The 13421-nt window shown below is 35.5% G+C and overlaps 1 protein-coding gene across 6 annotated transcripts in view; it reads left to right on the top strand.

Moving 5' to 3' along the window:
- The window catches only part of glra1 (glycine receptor alpha 1), a 124165-nt gene that overhangs the window by 66239 nt on the left and 44505 nt on the right, over positions 1-13421 (top strand). For all 6 annotated transcript variants that reach the window (XM_023328853.1, XM_023328852.1, XM_023328851.1 and 3 more), the window contains one exon: positions 10792-10859. In XM_023328853.1, the coding sequence (XP_023184621.1) occupies positions 10792-10859 (68 nt within the window). The remainder of the gene's footprint in view (positions 1-10791; positions 10860-13421) is intronic.

Here is a 13421-nt window from a genome sequence, read left to right as displayed (position 1 = left end):
ATGTAATTTGTAGCTACTGACTTTTCTTTGTCCTCCTCTACTTTCTTTTCCTTTGCTTAACTCATTTGTTGATGACAATAAATTCAACTTCAGCTCTCTGGGTATGAGTGCCACTTAGAGAAGCTTAAATTGGGTGTCAGGAGACATAGAGAAAGCAACAATTTCTCCAAATATCTATGTTTTACAACCCACTCAAGACACGACAATGGAACACACTCTACCATACCACCTACACTTCTTCGTCTGAAAACACGAGGTGTGTTTGATTTCTGCTGCTTCATTAGTTCCATTTGGTGGTTTGGGTTTGCCGCAGTGACGAGTTAGTGTAAAATGAAGATGTCAGCACAAAAAGCTGTTTTGTTGACCAGTTAATTGGTCCCTGAATACGGCGCACGGATGATGAGGGGATCGGAGGATGTGGGTTTGGATGAGCCTCTGGGGACAGATCTGTCGCCAACAATAAATACATCTGAGTTTAGAATTGGTGCAGTGGTGGAAGGACCATTTCAGCTCTAACATCAAGTTGATGAAACACAAACAGTATGTGTGCTGTGTTGTTAGCAAAGAGCTTAATAGCAGGATACAAAGTACAAAAGTACAGATAGACAGATAAAAGTTCTGGAGCATTTATTTCTTCACATTCTCTTTCTGGGTTGATTTTAGCTTCACTCTAATGTTTTTTCACATCAAGATTATGTTCACATATCATGGGAAATCAACCCAATCTGCTTTTGTTGCCCAAACATGACTTATATCTGTTTGAACTGCCCTATTTCGATCTTTCCATTCTTTATTACAGCAGTCATTATATATGTTTTTCTGGAAAATTTATGACACTGTTTGATATTTGTTAGAGGTTCTTCTTTGGTTGTGACCTCAGAGTGCCGAATAAAACTCACCACAATATGGGTTGCTTGTTCTTTTGTGCAAGTTATGTTGGTTATTATTGTTTTATGTCTGTTTTTCTATTTGCACTTATGCTTATTATCTTAATGTACATTACTTTAACCATTTGTTGTTTTTAAGTCTGCTTTAAATAATTCAATTGTTTTGAATATCACGTCTAATATTATGATAATGTCAAGTCAGTCTTGGTTACATAAAAGATTAGAAGTCACAGATCCATTTTTGTTAATTTTTGTTTTTACATTTTTCACAGATTCAAAGTTTGTAGGTGATAAATGAACCTTTTGGTCCAGCTTGAACTGATGCAAGGTTTGCCTTCATTCATCATGCGGTATTTCCATAAACTACTTACATAAAATTAAATATAGTTGTTTATTTCTGTCCTTAACATAATTCAATGGTTGATAATACTGTAGAGATACTGAAAAGGTAATTAGTAAGTAGCTGAAGACTCAGACTGTTTAGCTGAATGCTAACCTCAGATGGATGCTACCAGTTACTGCTGGGAACTCTTGACTCGGGTATTTTAAAATTTAGATGCTCCAAAATGGAAAAACAAATGTCCTGCAAGATGTAATCACATAAGTTGCATGGGTTATCAGCTGGCCTGAGGAATCACCACTGCACCAACCAACGCCCCCTGCTGTTTCTCCCACCTGGCGTATAATTCTAACATATGGCATTTGGTGGAGATGGAATAACCTGCAGGGAAGTGTATGCATTAATCCAAAACGCTGCCCAGTATCAGGAGTGTAGTCACAAACAGAAAGCATTAATATGAAACAGAGACAAGACAAGTATTCGGGGGTTTTGTCAAAAAACCTAATTTCCGGTTGTGTTGATGAAGAGATAACAGTAAAACTGTCCCAGGGCCTCAAATCATGTCATGTCATGACAACTCAAGGATTGTCTCTTCAGGAATCACACTGAGGATAAAATCTTAACTACAGGGGAAAAAACACAGCCTCACTGTTTTCCTACACTACACATAATCCATTAACAAAGCGATAAAAGGAACTACTCTGACATTAATCAGCCTTCCTTTTTCTGAGCATCTCTGTTGAAAACTGTCTGAGGATTGAAACAACAAGCAGGATGGTGAGTGAAAAGAAAAAAATCATTAAGGAAAGAAAAGATTTTATTTATTCACTGATATACAGTCTTTTAAAACAGAAACACAGATGAATAAGACTATGGAGATATTCAAATGGGACATGAATGAGTTTATTTATAATAATTCCTAATGTAAAGATTAAATGGAGGGATTTAATAGAAGATTGCTACTATTTTTAAGATTTTGAATCACTGGTTGGTCGAGGATTGTTTTAAAACATTATGTAATACAACCACAAGAAACTTCAACCTTTTATTTAAAATTTTAATCATAAAATAATACATGCAAATGGAAATAAATACAGTGTATGAGAAAACAGTCATTGGAATTTGGCCATACAGACACATTTGTTTGGACTCCAGGGTAAGATGCATAAAAAGCTTAAAATTCATCTTATTACTGCACCGTAATCTCATGCTGTCACATTTAGAAAAGTACAAACTTTAACATGAGTTCAGTGGGAAATAAATAAAGAAATATTTACATTTTAAAGAATAATCTCTGCCAAGCTTGCAGGGCAGAAATTACTCATCTATATTTACCAAGTTTAAAGCATAAAAAGATATATTTTACTCATTCCTCTTCATACAATCTCTCTATGTCACATGTCCTGCCTTGTGTTCCCTTCTTTTCAGTTTATTTCTAATCATTTCTGGGCTCATTTGGTCATATGCGTTGGTAATTATTCCAGTGAAAGACCAATTGATGACCCAATTTCATATAAATTTCACCAGAGGTTTATTTAGTGTTTTTTGTTTGTTAAAATAACTATTTTCTTATATTAATTTTTTCCCCAGAACAAATATACTTAAATAATGTAATTTTTTCCCTTAATCTTTCAATTTGAGACTATATTGCTGCAACAAGAATTTATAGTTTTTTACACACCTCAACCAGGGATCAATAATTGTACATTTCCATGTTTCCAACAGAGTTAAGAAAAACATCAAACTCTTGTTTAAAAACTTAGGACAATCAAATCAGCATCGAAAAAGTTAAATCAATTACAAACATTTTAGAATAAAACATTTATTTTTATGATATGCATGTTTTTTTAATTTTTTTCTAGCATAAATTATCTCCGTGGGACGCCTACAGGGTATTTTTCACTTGTACATATTGTACATATTGTTCCCAGGGCTTTTGTATTTAGATATTGCATTGAGGAAAATCCCAGACCCACCTGGCGCCGGCGACCTCAGGGGCCGTTTACAGCGGCTCTGCGGTAAAAGTGGCTTCGGTGGATGTTGTTAGCAGAAGTGCCGAGCCGAGCCGTTTGTTTCATTCTGCTTTATTGCTGTTGTCACTTGTTTTTAATGAAAGTGGAGCTCAGCTGAAGAAGAAGAAGAAGAAGAAGGGGAATTTATTCGCTGGCAGGACTAGCTTTGATTGTTCTGCCCATTGTGTGTGTGTGTGTGTGAGTGTATTAGTTACAGGACATTTGATTTAAAAAAAGCCTGAGACCTGTTCACCTCACATTGATCAGATACATTTATTTGTGACGTTTGATGTTAAGAACCACACAACTACTTTTGTTTCGATTTGGTTGAATGTTCTCGAAAAGCCTTAGATGGTGGATTTTATATTTGTTGGATTGAAGTAAAGAAATGCATAAATGTGTGTGTAACAGGCTAAATCATATCAGCTGCAGAAGGTGAAAAAGTAATGAGGCATGTAAAAAGCCCGGATGTGCATGAAACAGTGTGTTTACTGTATGCCTCAGGGCATCTCCACATCTGTATGTGTTTACAGAATGTGTGTCTCTTTATTATGTGAGTCTGCTTATTGATGGAGTCTGTGTGATCCTCACACACTGAAAAGTATTCATGCCCCTAGAAATTTTTAAAGATTTTGTCACTTCACTACCACCAAACTTAATGAACTAACACAAACCCGTGCACAATGATGAAGTCGAAAGAAGAAAGACTAATTTTATTTTCTCTCAGAAAACTCCCCCAAAGAACTGAGAGTTCATGACTCAGTAGATTCTCTCTTGCAGGTAGATTGTATTTACCTATTACAAATTGCAGTTATGGACTATTTATGTTTTATCTATCACATAAATTCCCTCTTAAAACATAAAAGTTTTTTGGCAAAAATGTGAAAAAGCATAAAAAAGTTCAATGGTTATGAAAACTTCTAATTGTTTAAGTATTATGTGCTCACAGTACATGCAATAGGTCTTTACTTTCAAACAAGAATGTCTGTTGACCATTAGTTACAAGTACTTGTAGTTACAAAGTAAAACCCAGTAGGACCTTTTGTGGTTTTATACAAAAAGTCAAAAAGATGCCAATATTTTTGTCCCTCCACTAACTGGATGCAAACACACATGGTGGTTTTACTCTTAGTTAAACTCCACTCCCCAGACAGTGACTGTCCAATCATAACTTAGCAACATTAAATTAGTATGGCAGGTCTGTCAAGCTTCACTTTCCCCCAAATGCACAATTGGTGTGCGCTGAGCCTGGGATAATGATTCTCCGCAAGAGTGAACGAATGAAATTCCATGAGAGATTGAGCTTTTTATCTAACACACAGAGTTGGTATTTTTCAGGCTTGCAAAAGCTAATTTAAGCTACCAGTGACATTTGTTATTCCCAGAAATTCAGGTGCTTCTTTGCTTATCTTAATTTTGTTTTATGAGTTTTTTGCAATAAAAGACCCACAACTTTAGGGGAGCAATTAAAAACATCAATGGAGATTTCAATATAGAAAAATCTATTCGATTGTAAAGTTAAACATATAGCATGCATATGTAAAGATTTGTATCACACATTTTCCATCTATGGCTTCAACTTAGTTAATTAAATAACACTGTTTATTCATATGAGTCATTTTGTAAATGGTAAACAGATTAAGTCTATGTTTATATATTTCTAGTCGCACTGAATCATTGCACTAGAATCACATCTTATGGGGAGGCGTTTGTAAAATTACCCAGTCAAAGATTAGCAGCAATAGTTTGGGTTATTTAGCTTGTCAAAAGAGGGAAAAAGTGGGTGTTCTTTTCTCAGTTATATTTTCACCATGTTTTCCAATCAATTGTAAATTTTGTAGTTCCAAACTAAATATTTAATTTGGAAGCTAAATATTTTCTTTACCAACTAAAGAATATATTTAATTCTGAGCCAGCTACAAAATTACTAAGTATTTAGCTAGTATGCATTTATAATGGTTTATTCTTTATTTTAGTATTCAGTGTAGTACAAAAAATAAGGAGAGAAAACAGTGATAAAGATGTGACATGAAACGATTCAAAAGCTGGAGTTTAAAAAGACCCAGCTGTTAATTTTGGTAGTTCACTTCCAGTTACCAGCAAGTAAATTTTCATTCATTTCCCTCTGACCTATTTATTTGGCTTAACTAAATATGTAGCTTCAACTTAAATATTTCACTTGTTAACCAAATATTTAGTTTGAAGATAAATGTTTAATTGTCAAACTAAATATTTAGCTGGTTAACTAAGTATTTCACTATCGAACTAAAAACATTACATATTATTTAAAGGTATTTGCACAAAGTCTGTGCTTTAAAATAGTGTTGGCTAAGTATAAAAGTGAAAACGATGTAATAACTATTCTTACACTGATGTGTTCAGAAAATGAGTGTTCTGTTTTTGTTCACTCTAATATGAGTTTTAATGAGTTGTTTGACCCTGTATGAAAATGTAGGGTTTTTTACGACACAAAAGTAATCTAAGCAACTTACAATTTACAGATTTACAAGGAAAGTTGTTGCAAATTTTGGAACTATGTCATCAGACTTTTTTAAACCACAAATATTTTTATCCCACAAAAATGCATCAAACTCAGCAAGCAAGTTTTCTCTGCATTATCATTTGTGACACATATGAAAAAACATAAACTTAGTGTGCAAATCCAAGTGAATGAAATCTGTTTCATTCAAGCTGCAAACCGGGCGTTATGTAATAAAGGATCATGGAAGCACAGACGTGTTTGTGAGCTCATACACGCTGAGGCTAACATAAGAGCAGAGCTACAGAAGCCTGTGACTCACTGCCAGCCTGTCCTCCATGACAGTTAATGAGCTGTGTCTGCTCTCTCTTTCTGTCTATTTCTGCTGCATCCCATCTTCTGTTTTATTGAAAAAGCTATAAAACAGAGTGAATCTCTCTCCTTCTGCCCTTTACTTGATGGGTATTAAATGAACTGCTGTGGCAGAAAATAAGAAGGTGGGTTTTAAGCTTCCCCTCATCTCTTGTTGTAGTTTTTTTGCATCATACACTTCAAGAAATGTCAAGGAAAGACAAATTATGACATCGCTCTACTCACCTCCGTCCTGCCACACAGTGAAAGGACCTTGATGAAGGGATTTTGAACAAAGCCAGGGTGCGAGGGACTTGAGTTAGGCCTGCAGAGCCCATCTGAGAGAAAACACTCTGATAATGTAATACCAGGTGGTTTTATGGATAAACTCACAGACATATCAGAGTTTTTACTCATCGGGTTGGTGCAGGCTTCATACATCAGACAGATACAGTCAGGTGCCTCAGCAGGGGATGTTATATACCTGAAGTCCATTTGTCTTGAAGTGTGATTACTCCCAGCCTGTTTCTCCTTTCAGTCGGTCAGATTTGTGGGGTGGTTGAAATCTCATCGGTGGGAAAAGGGCTGATTTTCTGTCAGAAACAAAGTTTGTATAATCTGTAATTCACAGCTGATATTGTTGTAATTTTGGATATGTGGAAAAAGAAGTAGAAAAAAATGTACAAATATGCAATGCAAAATGCATTTGCTCTACAAATTAAATTAGTTCACAATCAATTTCAAGCCAAATGCTTTCTGTTCTTAATGCTTGAGTCAGTTTCAAAATATCTTTTTTGTGTAATCACCTTTACTTAAAAATAGCTGCATTTTGAACTGTTCATTTTGAATTTGGTTTCTTCCTAATATATAAAGAGCAGTTTAAGATAATTCAATAAACAATAGTCATTTTGTTCATATTTTCTACCTACTTACTTTAATTACATTCAGTCAGATTTGTGTTGTGTAAACATTTTGCTCAACAAGTTTCTGTTGCACAACTTGAAACGAACTCTGAGTTTCATGTCATCTTGTTTCAATTCATCTCTGTAACTTTATCATTATACCATCTCACTATCGTGTAAGTAATATCTGCTTTCTAATTGGATGCTGTACATATAACTCACATGAAGAATGACTGCCTCAGGCAAACTTTAATGATTTATTTCCTCTTTTAACCATACTTCTAAAACCTACTCCATGCCTTAACCACAGTTGTGTTTCCGTCTGTGTGGGTGGGCGTGTATGTCTGTGAATGACTCTGACATGATATTTCCCCCTCTTGGCCTCGAGCGTTCGACTGACTGTGACAGGAAGAGTAATTGGCCATCAAAATAATCCAGACCCCTTCCTTCATTCGCAGCCAGCCCCCAGCAAGTGGAATTAGACATCGCGTTGAGTCAGGGATGTTAAACACAAACTCTGTGTTCATGTTTTGCAAGTGTGTGTGTGGGTGTGTGTTTGCAAGAGGCATAGTCTGACCTTAAGTTACATCATCATGTATCAGAGGATGACAGTGATGAAGCCTGTTCACTCATTAAACATTAAATTTTGTCATGCAAAGCCACATTTTTACCTCACAAGGTATAAAATAAATATAAAGCACATCAATGTGAAGACAAGCTGCCAAAGTTGTATCTCTCCTTGCTACTCACAGTTAGATACATTACGTCAGCTGAATAGACTGTTATACTTCACTTTTGATTTAAAAACTACTCAATGTCTCATTAATAGATTAAAAAAGTCTTCTTTTATGAGAATGGTGCATGGTCAGGATTTTATGCACATATAGTCTGGGTATATGCTAACAATTTAGGTTGGTAATGTTGTTTTGCAATAAAACTTTTGTGGCTTTTACAACATAGCTTTCTAAACTGTTTTCTCTTTTCAGATCTGTGAAAGTGCCACTTAAAGCAAAGTCATTTTCCAGACATGCTGACATGTTATATAGTAAAACCCAAAGACTTCTGAAACAATGCAACCATATCACATGGATGCAGAGGTATACTTCTCAGGAGACTGAGATGCTGCCTCGTACTAAGCATACACAGCAACAATGTAGCTCCTCTTCGACCAGATGGTAGCTGGAATTGTTTCTTGTCAGCAAGAAAGCAAATCACCATTTTTAAAGGAAAAATTAACAAAGCTTTAATGGCACCAAATTATCAATGTTTAAAACTACAGGAACCACTAAAGCAATCTGGAAAACTCTTTGGAACAGATGTGCACATTAGAGCTGTAGTTGCAAGCTGTAACTATTTGTTCAATCTGATTTCTGTGTATTCCTTCACTTTGAAAGTAACTAACTGCAACAGATTTTCCTTATTTTAGATTTTTGCGTGGATGAATTTACACCTCTACAATCATGTTGATTGTATTTGCATCTTATTTTGTTATCTTTTCCAACGTTAAAAGAGAAGCTCGCTGTCAGTCTAGAAAGAAATAGCACAGAGTAAAAGAGTAGAGAAACATTCAAGTCCCAGTTAGGCAAAATAGAAGAAAATAGGGGTTGTTAATGGTACAAATTGAACATTCTACCCTTAAAAAAACCCTTTGTACATTTATTTCTAAACTTTAAGTATTCAATAACCCAGCAGACTGTACCATGTTTGTTTTGCTGATTGCTGACGAAAAAGCCTGGAATCAAACACATTTGGTAAGAAACGGGGAATGGATTATAACCCTGATGGTTCAAAACTGAAATAAAATCAGACATAAGCGGTCATGTAGAGTAATAGAAAGAACCCTGAGATTCATACCAACTGTCTTGTAATAAAACAACAGCACTCGTCTTTTGTTCCTATTGTCACAAACTGATACCTTTATGTTTTACCTTAACCTGCTGAAACAGAATTGGTAAAAAGCTATTTTAATATTCAAATCATAATATGAAAGATATTGCTCAACATGAAACAGTTTAATGTTTTATGTTGAACTATTGCTTTTCAGTATTCTGTTAAAGTTTTCACAGGGAAATGTGAACAACCAAACCTCTGCTAAGAAAATGAATATATGAAATCTGCCATATGAAAATTTGTTGTTCATTGCTTTTATCTTTAAAATGATGAGTGATCGGGGCGTGCTATGGTGGCGTAGGGGATAGCGCGACCCATGTTTGGAGGCCTTGAGTCCTCGACGCGGGTTTGACTCCCAGACCCGACAATATTTGCTGCATGTCTTCCCCCCTATCCATCCCCCTTTCCTGTCAGCCTACTTTCATATAAGGGACACTAGAGCCCACAAAAGACCCCCTGGAGGGGTAAAGAAAAAAAGATGAGTGATCAGTTTTGCTATCTTAAGCTTGGTATTAAAACTGAGCAGTAATATTTCTTTTGAGTCAACCTCCTTGTTCCTCTCTGCAGCTCTGGTCCACCAGGTAATCCTGTTTGTGTTTGTTCAACTTGGAAATCCAATGATTCGGTGAAGTGTGTTGATTTTCTGCTTACCGTCACTGTAAGTCGCTCATCTGTAAACTACCTTCAGAGCCTCATTTGCTCCCTGAGAGAAGAAAGTAAATGTTTTGAACCGACACTATTTTTGAACAGTTGTAGTTTCACATTTTGTTTGAAATTTATTTTGTCGCCATTAGTTTCCCTATTTGTTCTGATGTGTTTACAAGTCACCCAGCTCTCAGCAGGCAAATGTTGTGATGTTGTCAGGTTTGTTTGGAGGTTTTGACTTGTTCATTCAGCCATTATTTGAGTCTGTTCTTATAATGTCAGACAGCTACTTTAGCTTTGTTTACTTCCTGCAGTCTGTTGTCAACTGAACTCCGCTTTTATCATTGATGCTGTCTCCGTTTATGATCACACATGAACGTTTCTCTTAAAGAGACATCTTCACACCTCAACACCAGAAGCCAAACATGCACTGAAGAGAATGAAATCTGCTGTGCCTAAAATAGAAAAAAGCAAATGAAATGAATTAATAAAATACACGTGTACACTTACAGGCCATTTTATTAGGTATACCTGGCTACTATCTACCTCTATTTGCATTTAAGCAAGGTGTCAGAAATGTTCCTCTGAGATTTTTGGTCTGTGTCGCTTGTATGCTTTCAGTACTGCAGCAACAGAGGTTGCTTCTGAAAATAATCTAGCAGGATAACAAATGTGTGAGAGTTTTTTTTAAAGTACAGGAAATATTGCAATCAACTTTTCTAATCAATTGAAACTGATTAACTGAATCATGTTTATCTGTTTGAAGACATACACAACAAAATGTTAAGTATTCTTGTTTTATGATCTTGAAGAAATGTGTTACTTTTTCTGTTTTGAGTCAAACTTCAATCTTCACTTACTTCTAACCTCTTGTTTAGTTTTTGGTAAAACTTTTTGAGGCACTGTGGTTCACTTTAAAACAATCAAATGTTTCATGACTAAGTCATTATTTAGGTACTTTTCCTTTCATTTTTCAGATTTCAGTCAGAACAATACACTCACGTTTTAAAACCATTTCCAAAATTGTTACAAATCAACTCAGGACATTTAGTACATTAAAATGTGGGAGAAGAATCAACTGTGCTGAACTGAACCTCCTGGTTTTCTTATGATCATCAGTATAAATGATACCTAATAAAGACCAAAGCAAAGCCATCTTAATGGCTTATTCAATGATTATTCTCCAAATGAACATTTGTGTAGATAAAAACAATCAACCGATACATATAAACCTGCATTTAGTCTCACTTCTTATTTTCTTTTTCACTCTGTGTCATTTCTGCAGGTCCCCCTGTCAACGTAACCTGCAACATTTTTATCAACAGTTTTGGCTCCATTGCTGAAACAACAATGGTAAGCTTATTTATTATCACTTCCACTTAGCAACACAGCCTTAAAGCAAAGATTTTCAAACTTGTCACTGGTGTCTGTGTGTGGATTTGGATGCTTAGGCCCGTAATGGAGACAGTCACATTTCACCAGAGCCTCATCTCAGCTCTGGTAATTTTCACTTGAAAAATGAAGTTAATTAAAATGAAGGCTGTGTTGATATTCAGGCATCCGAAGTTGCATTTTCACAACATTTTGAAAAATTAAAAGCCTTCTGACCTCTCAGTGTTTGGATGTTTCCTCGCCTCACTGGGCCCACATTTCATTTCATTTGAACGAGCGCATCACTGCCGCCACCATTAGCATAACAACGCAGCGACTGCAGAGCTGGCGTGTCTTTTTACAAGCAATGAAGGGAAAATTTACACCAGTTCATTACACAGGAAATCCATTAGTATAAATATAACAGAAGCATCAACGTTCACTGAGCAACAAGGCTCAGAGCAGATATGCTGTGTGTGTTGGTTTGCAAATACATGCCACTGTCACCCGTCTGAACCCTGAGAAATTTCTACATTTTTCCGATGAAAGCAGTAAATCTTTCAGCTGAATAAACCCTCTGCAGGGATTCTGAGGTCGTGACAACTCCTTCTCCGTGCACATAAATTTTGGGGTTCTAGCTCTGTCAGGTTGGATTAACAATGTGCAAATGCACAGAAATATTCAAAGAATTTCTTTAAAATTTAATTCAATTTAATTTAGCTTATGCACATTGTGCCAAATTGCAACAGATGTCAATTTGAGGCTCTATGCAGACAAGACCCATTCCTATGCAGGTATGTTTAATGTAATTGTGTAAATATTGAGATAGGTTCATAACAGTCTGCATTCAAATAGTCACATATTCATAAAACATGAATCCTTTTGACAGTTGGTCTGACAGTAAGATTAGGAATTACACAAGCTTTTGTCATTTTCTCTCCTATCATCAGCAAAGTCCTCATGCCTTTTGCTGATCTTAGTCAGAAAGATGGATATTAGGCAGGTACAATAAATATAAAAAAGTAAGTTAAAGAAGTGTCTAGAAATATTGTTGTAAAGCAGAGTTTTAATGCATATCACATGGAATAGTATGTATATATACTATTATATGTTGCATTCGAGTAGTTTCTTGATTTTGCTAGAAAATCTGGAGCAACAGAGATGAAGGGTTGCACAAATGAAAGGACAAACAACAGCAGAACAGAATTTATTTGAAAAAATGCTTTTGATACAGAAATCAGCAGCATTTTACCATGTGTTCTTTTAAGTATACCTTCAGATCTTGTCTCATATTGAAAGTTAGCAGCCATCTTTAAGAAATGAGGTTAAAAATCTATAAAAGCCTTTTAAATGCTGAAATTATTTATAGTCATAATTGTACATCACAAGCAACAATTGTAATCTCAATCTACTATTCATTTTGAAGCAAGAACTGAGTGATAATATCTGATATCTGTCCATTTAAAAGTAATTTGCTTGTTAGCTGTTCTGACTGGCTGTCAACCACTGAACCACTGGCAATGCAGCCTCTTTCTTTCCCTTAACACCTGTTCAAAAAGCACTTTTTGCAAGTTGAATTGCTTAAATATGCATTCTTGAATTTCTGCGTTTTAGGAAATTTTAAATATATCAGAGCCCTAAACACACACAAAAGCTAAAGAGAGACAGGAAAGGTTTTTGGAAGCATTGATTTGATCATGGAAGATATGACACATGTAGCTCATTAGTGTCGGCAAATAGTTAAGCAGATAAAAACATTCAAAGCAAACTGAAGACTGGCTTTTAAAATGATAACATATCACCTTTGATCATCTTTCTAAATTCCCACGCTAAACCTGAGTTTGGCCTGAAGCTGAAGGCCAGTTTATGTATAAACTGCTGTGTAAAAACTGTCCTCTTAACATTGGTCCTCTCATAGATAAAGGACACACACACGGCGACGCTGCCGCTGAAGAACAGTGATCGATGGATTCAGTAGAATGGCGCAGTGCTTGCTGAAGTACCGACGCAACACGGCTTCATTTGTGCTTCAGCACTCCCACTGCTTCTTCACTCTGTCTCATCCTTCTTCATCCACCTCTTCTGCTTCTCTGCTTTCTTCTCCCCATTCAAACATCATGTGTGTGTTACGTCTCTTTGTGTGGAGAACATCAAACATCCCTGTGTGTTTAATTTACGAAAAGAAAAAAAGACTTGGACATAGTAAAACAAAAAATTTTGGAAATACTGTAAAATTATGAAAATGTTGAAGTAAAATTTTATGCAAAGCTCACATTAAACCAATAATTGTTTGAATTCATCAAAAAATTTACTTTTAGGACTAATTTACTGGGGCATTAAAAATAAGACATGTTTGAAGTCCGAACTTTAAAATATATTTAGCATAACCATAATGTTAAAGCTATTACTGAGCAAATACTTTTAAATGCTGTCTACCTTCTAAAAAGTAAGTAGCTTTACACTATATTTTATTAAAAATCAGCCTTATATTTTTTGCAAATATTAAATTTTAACATGGAATAAGACTTATAACTGTTCCAAGCA

The sequence above is a fragment of the Xiphophorus maculatus genome, chromosome 23 (assembly GCF_002775205.1).
Source record: "Xiphophorus maculatus strain JP 163 A chromosome 23, X_maculatus-5.0-male, whole genome shotgun sequence".
NCBI classification, from domain to species: Eukaryota; Metazoa; Chordata; class Actinopteri; order Cyprinodontiformes; family Poeciliidae; genus Xiphophorus; species Xiphophorus maculatus.
This window is presented reverse-complemented; position numbering and strand designations above follow the sequence as displayed.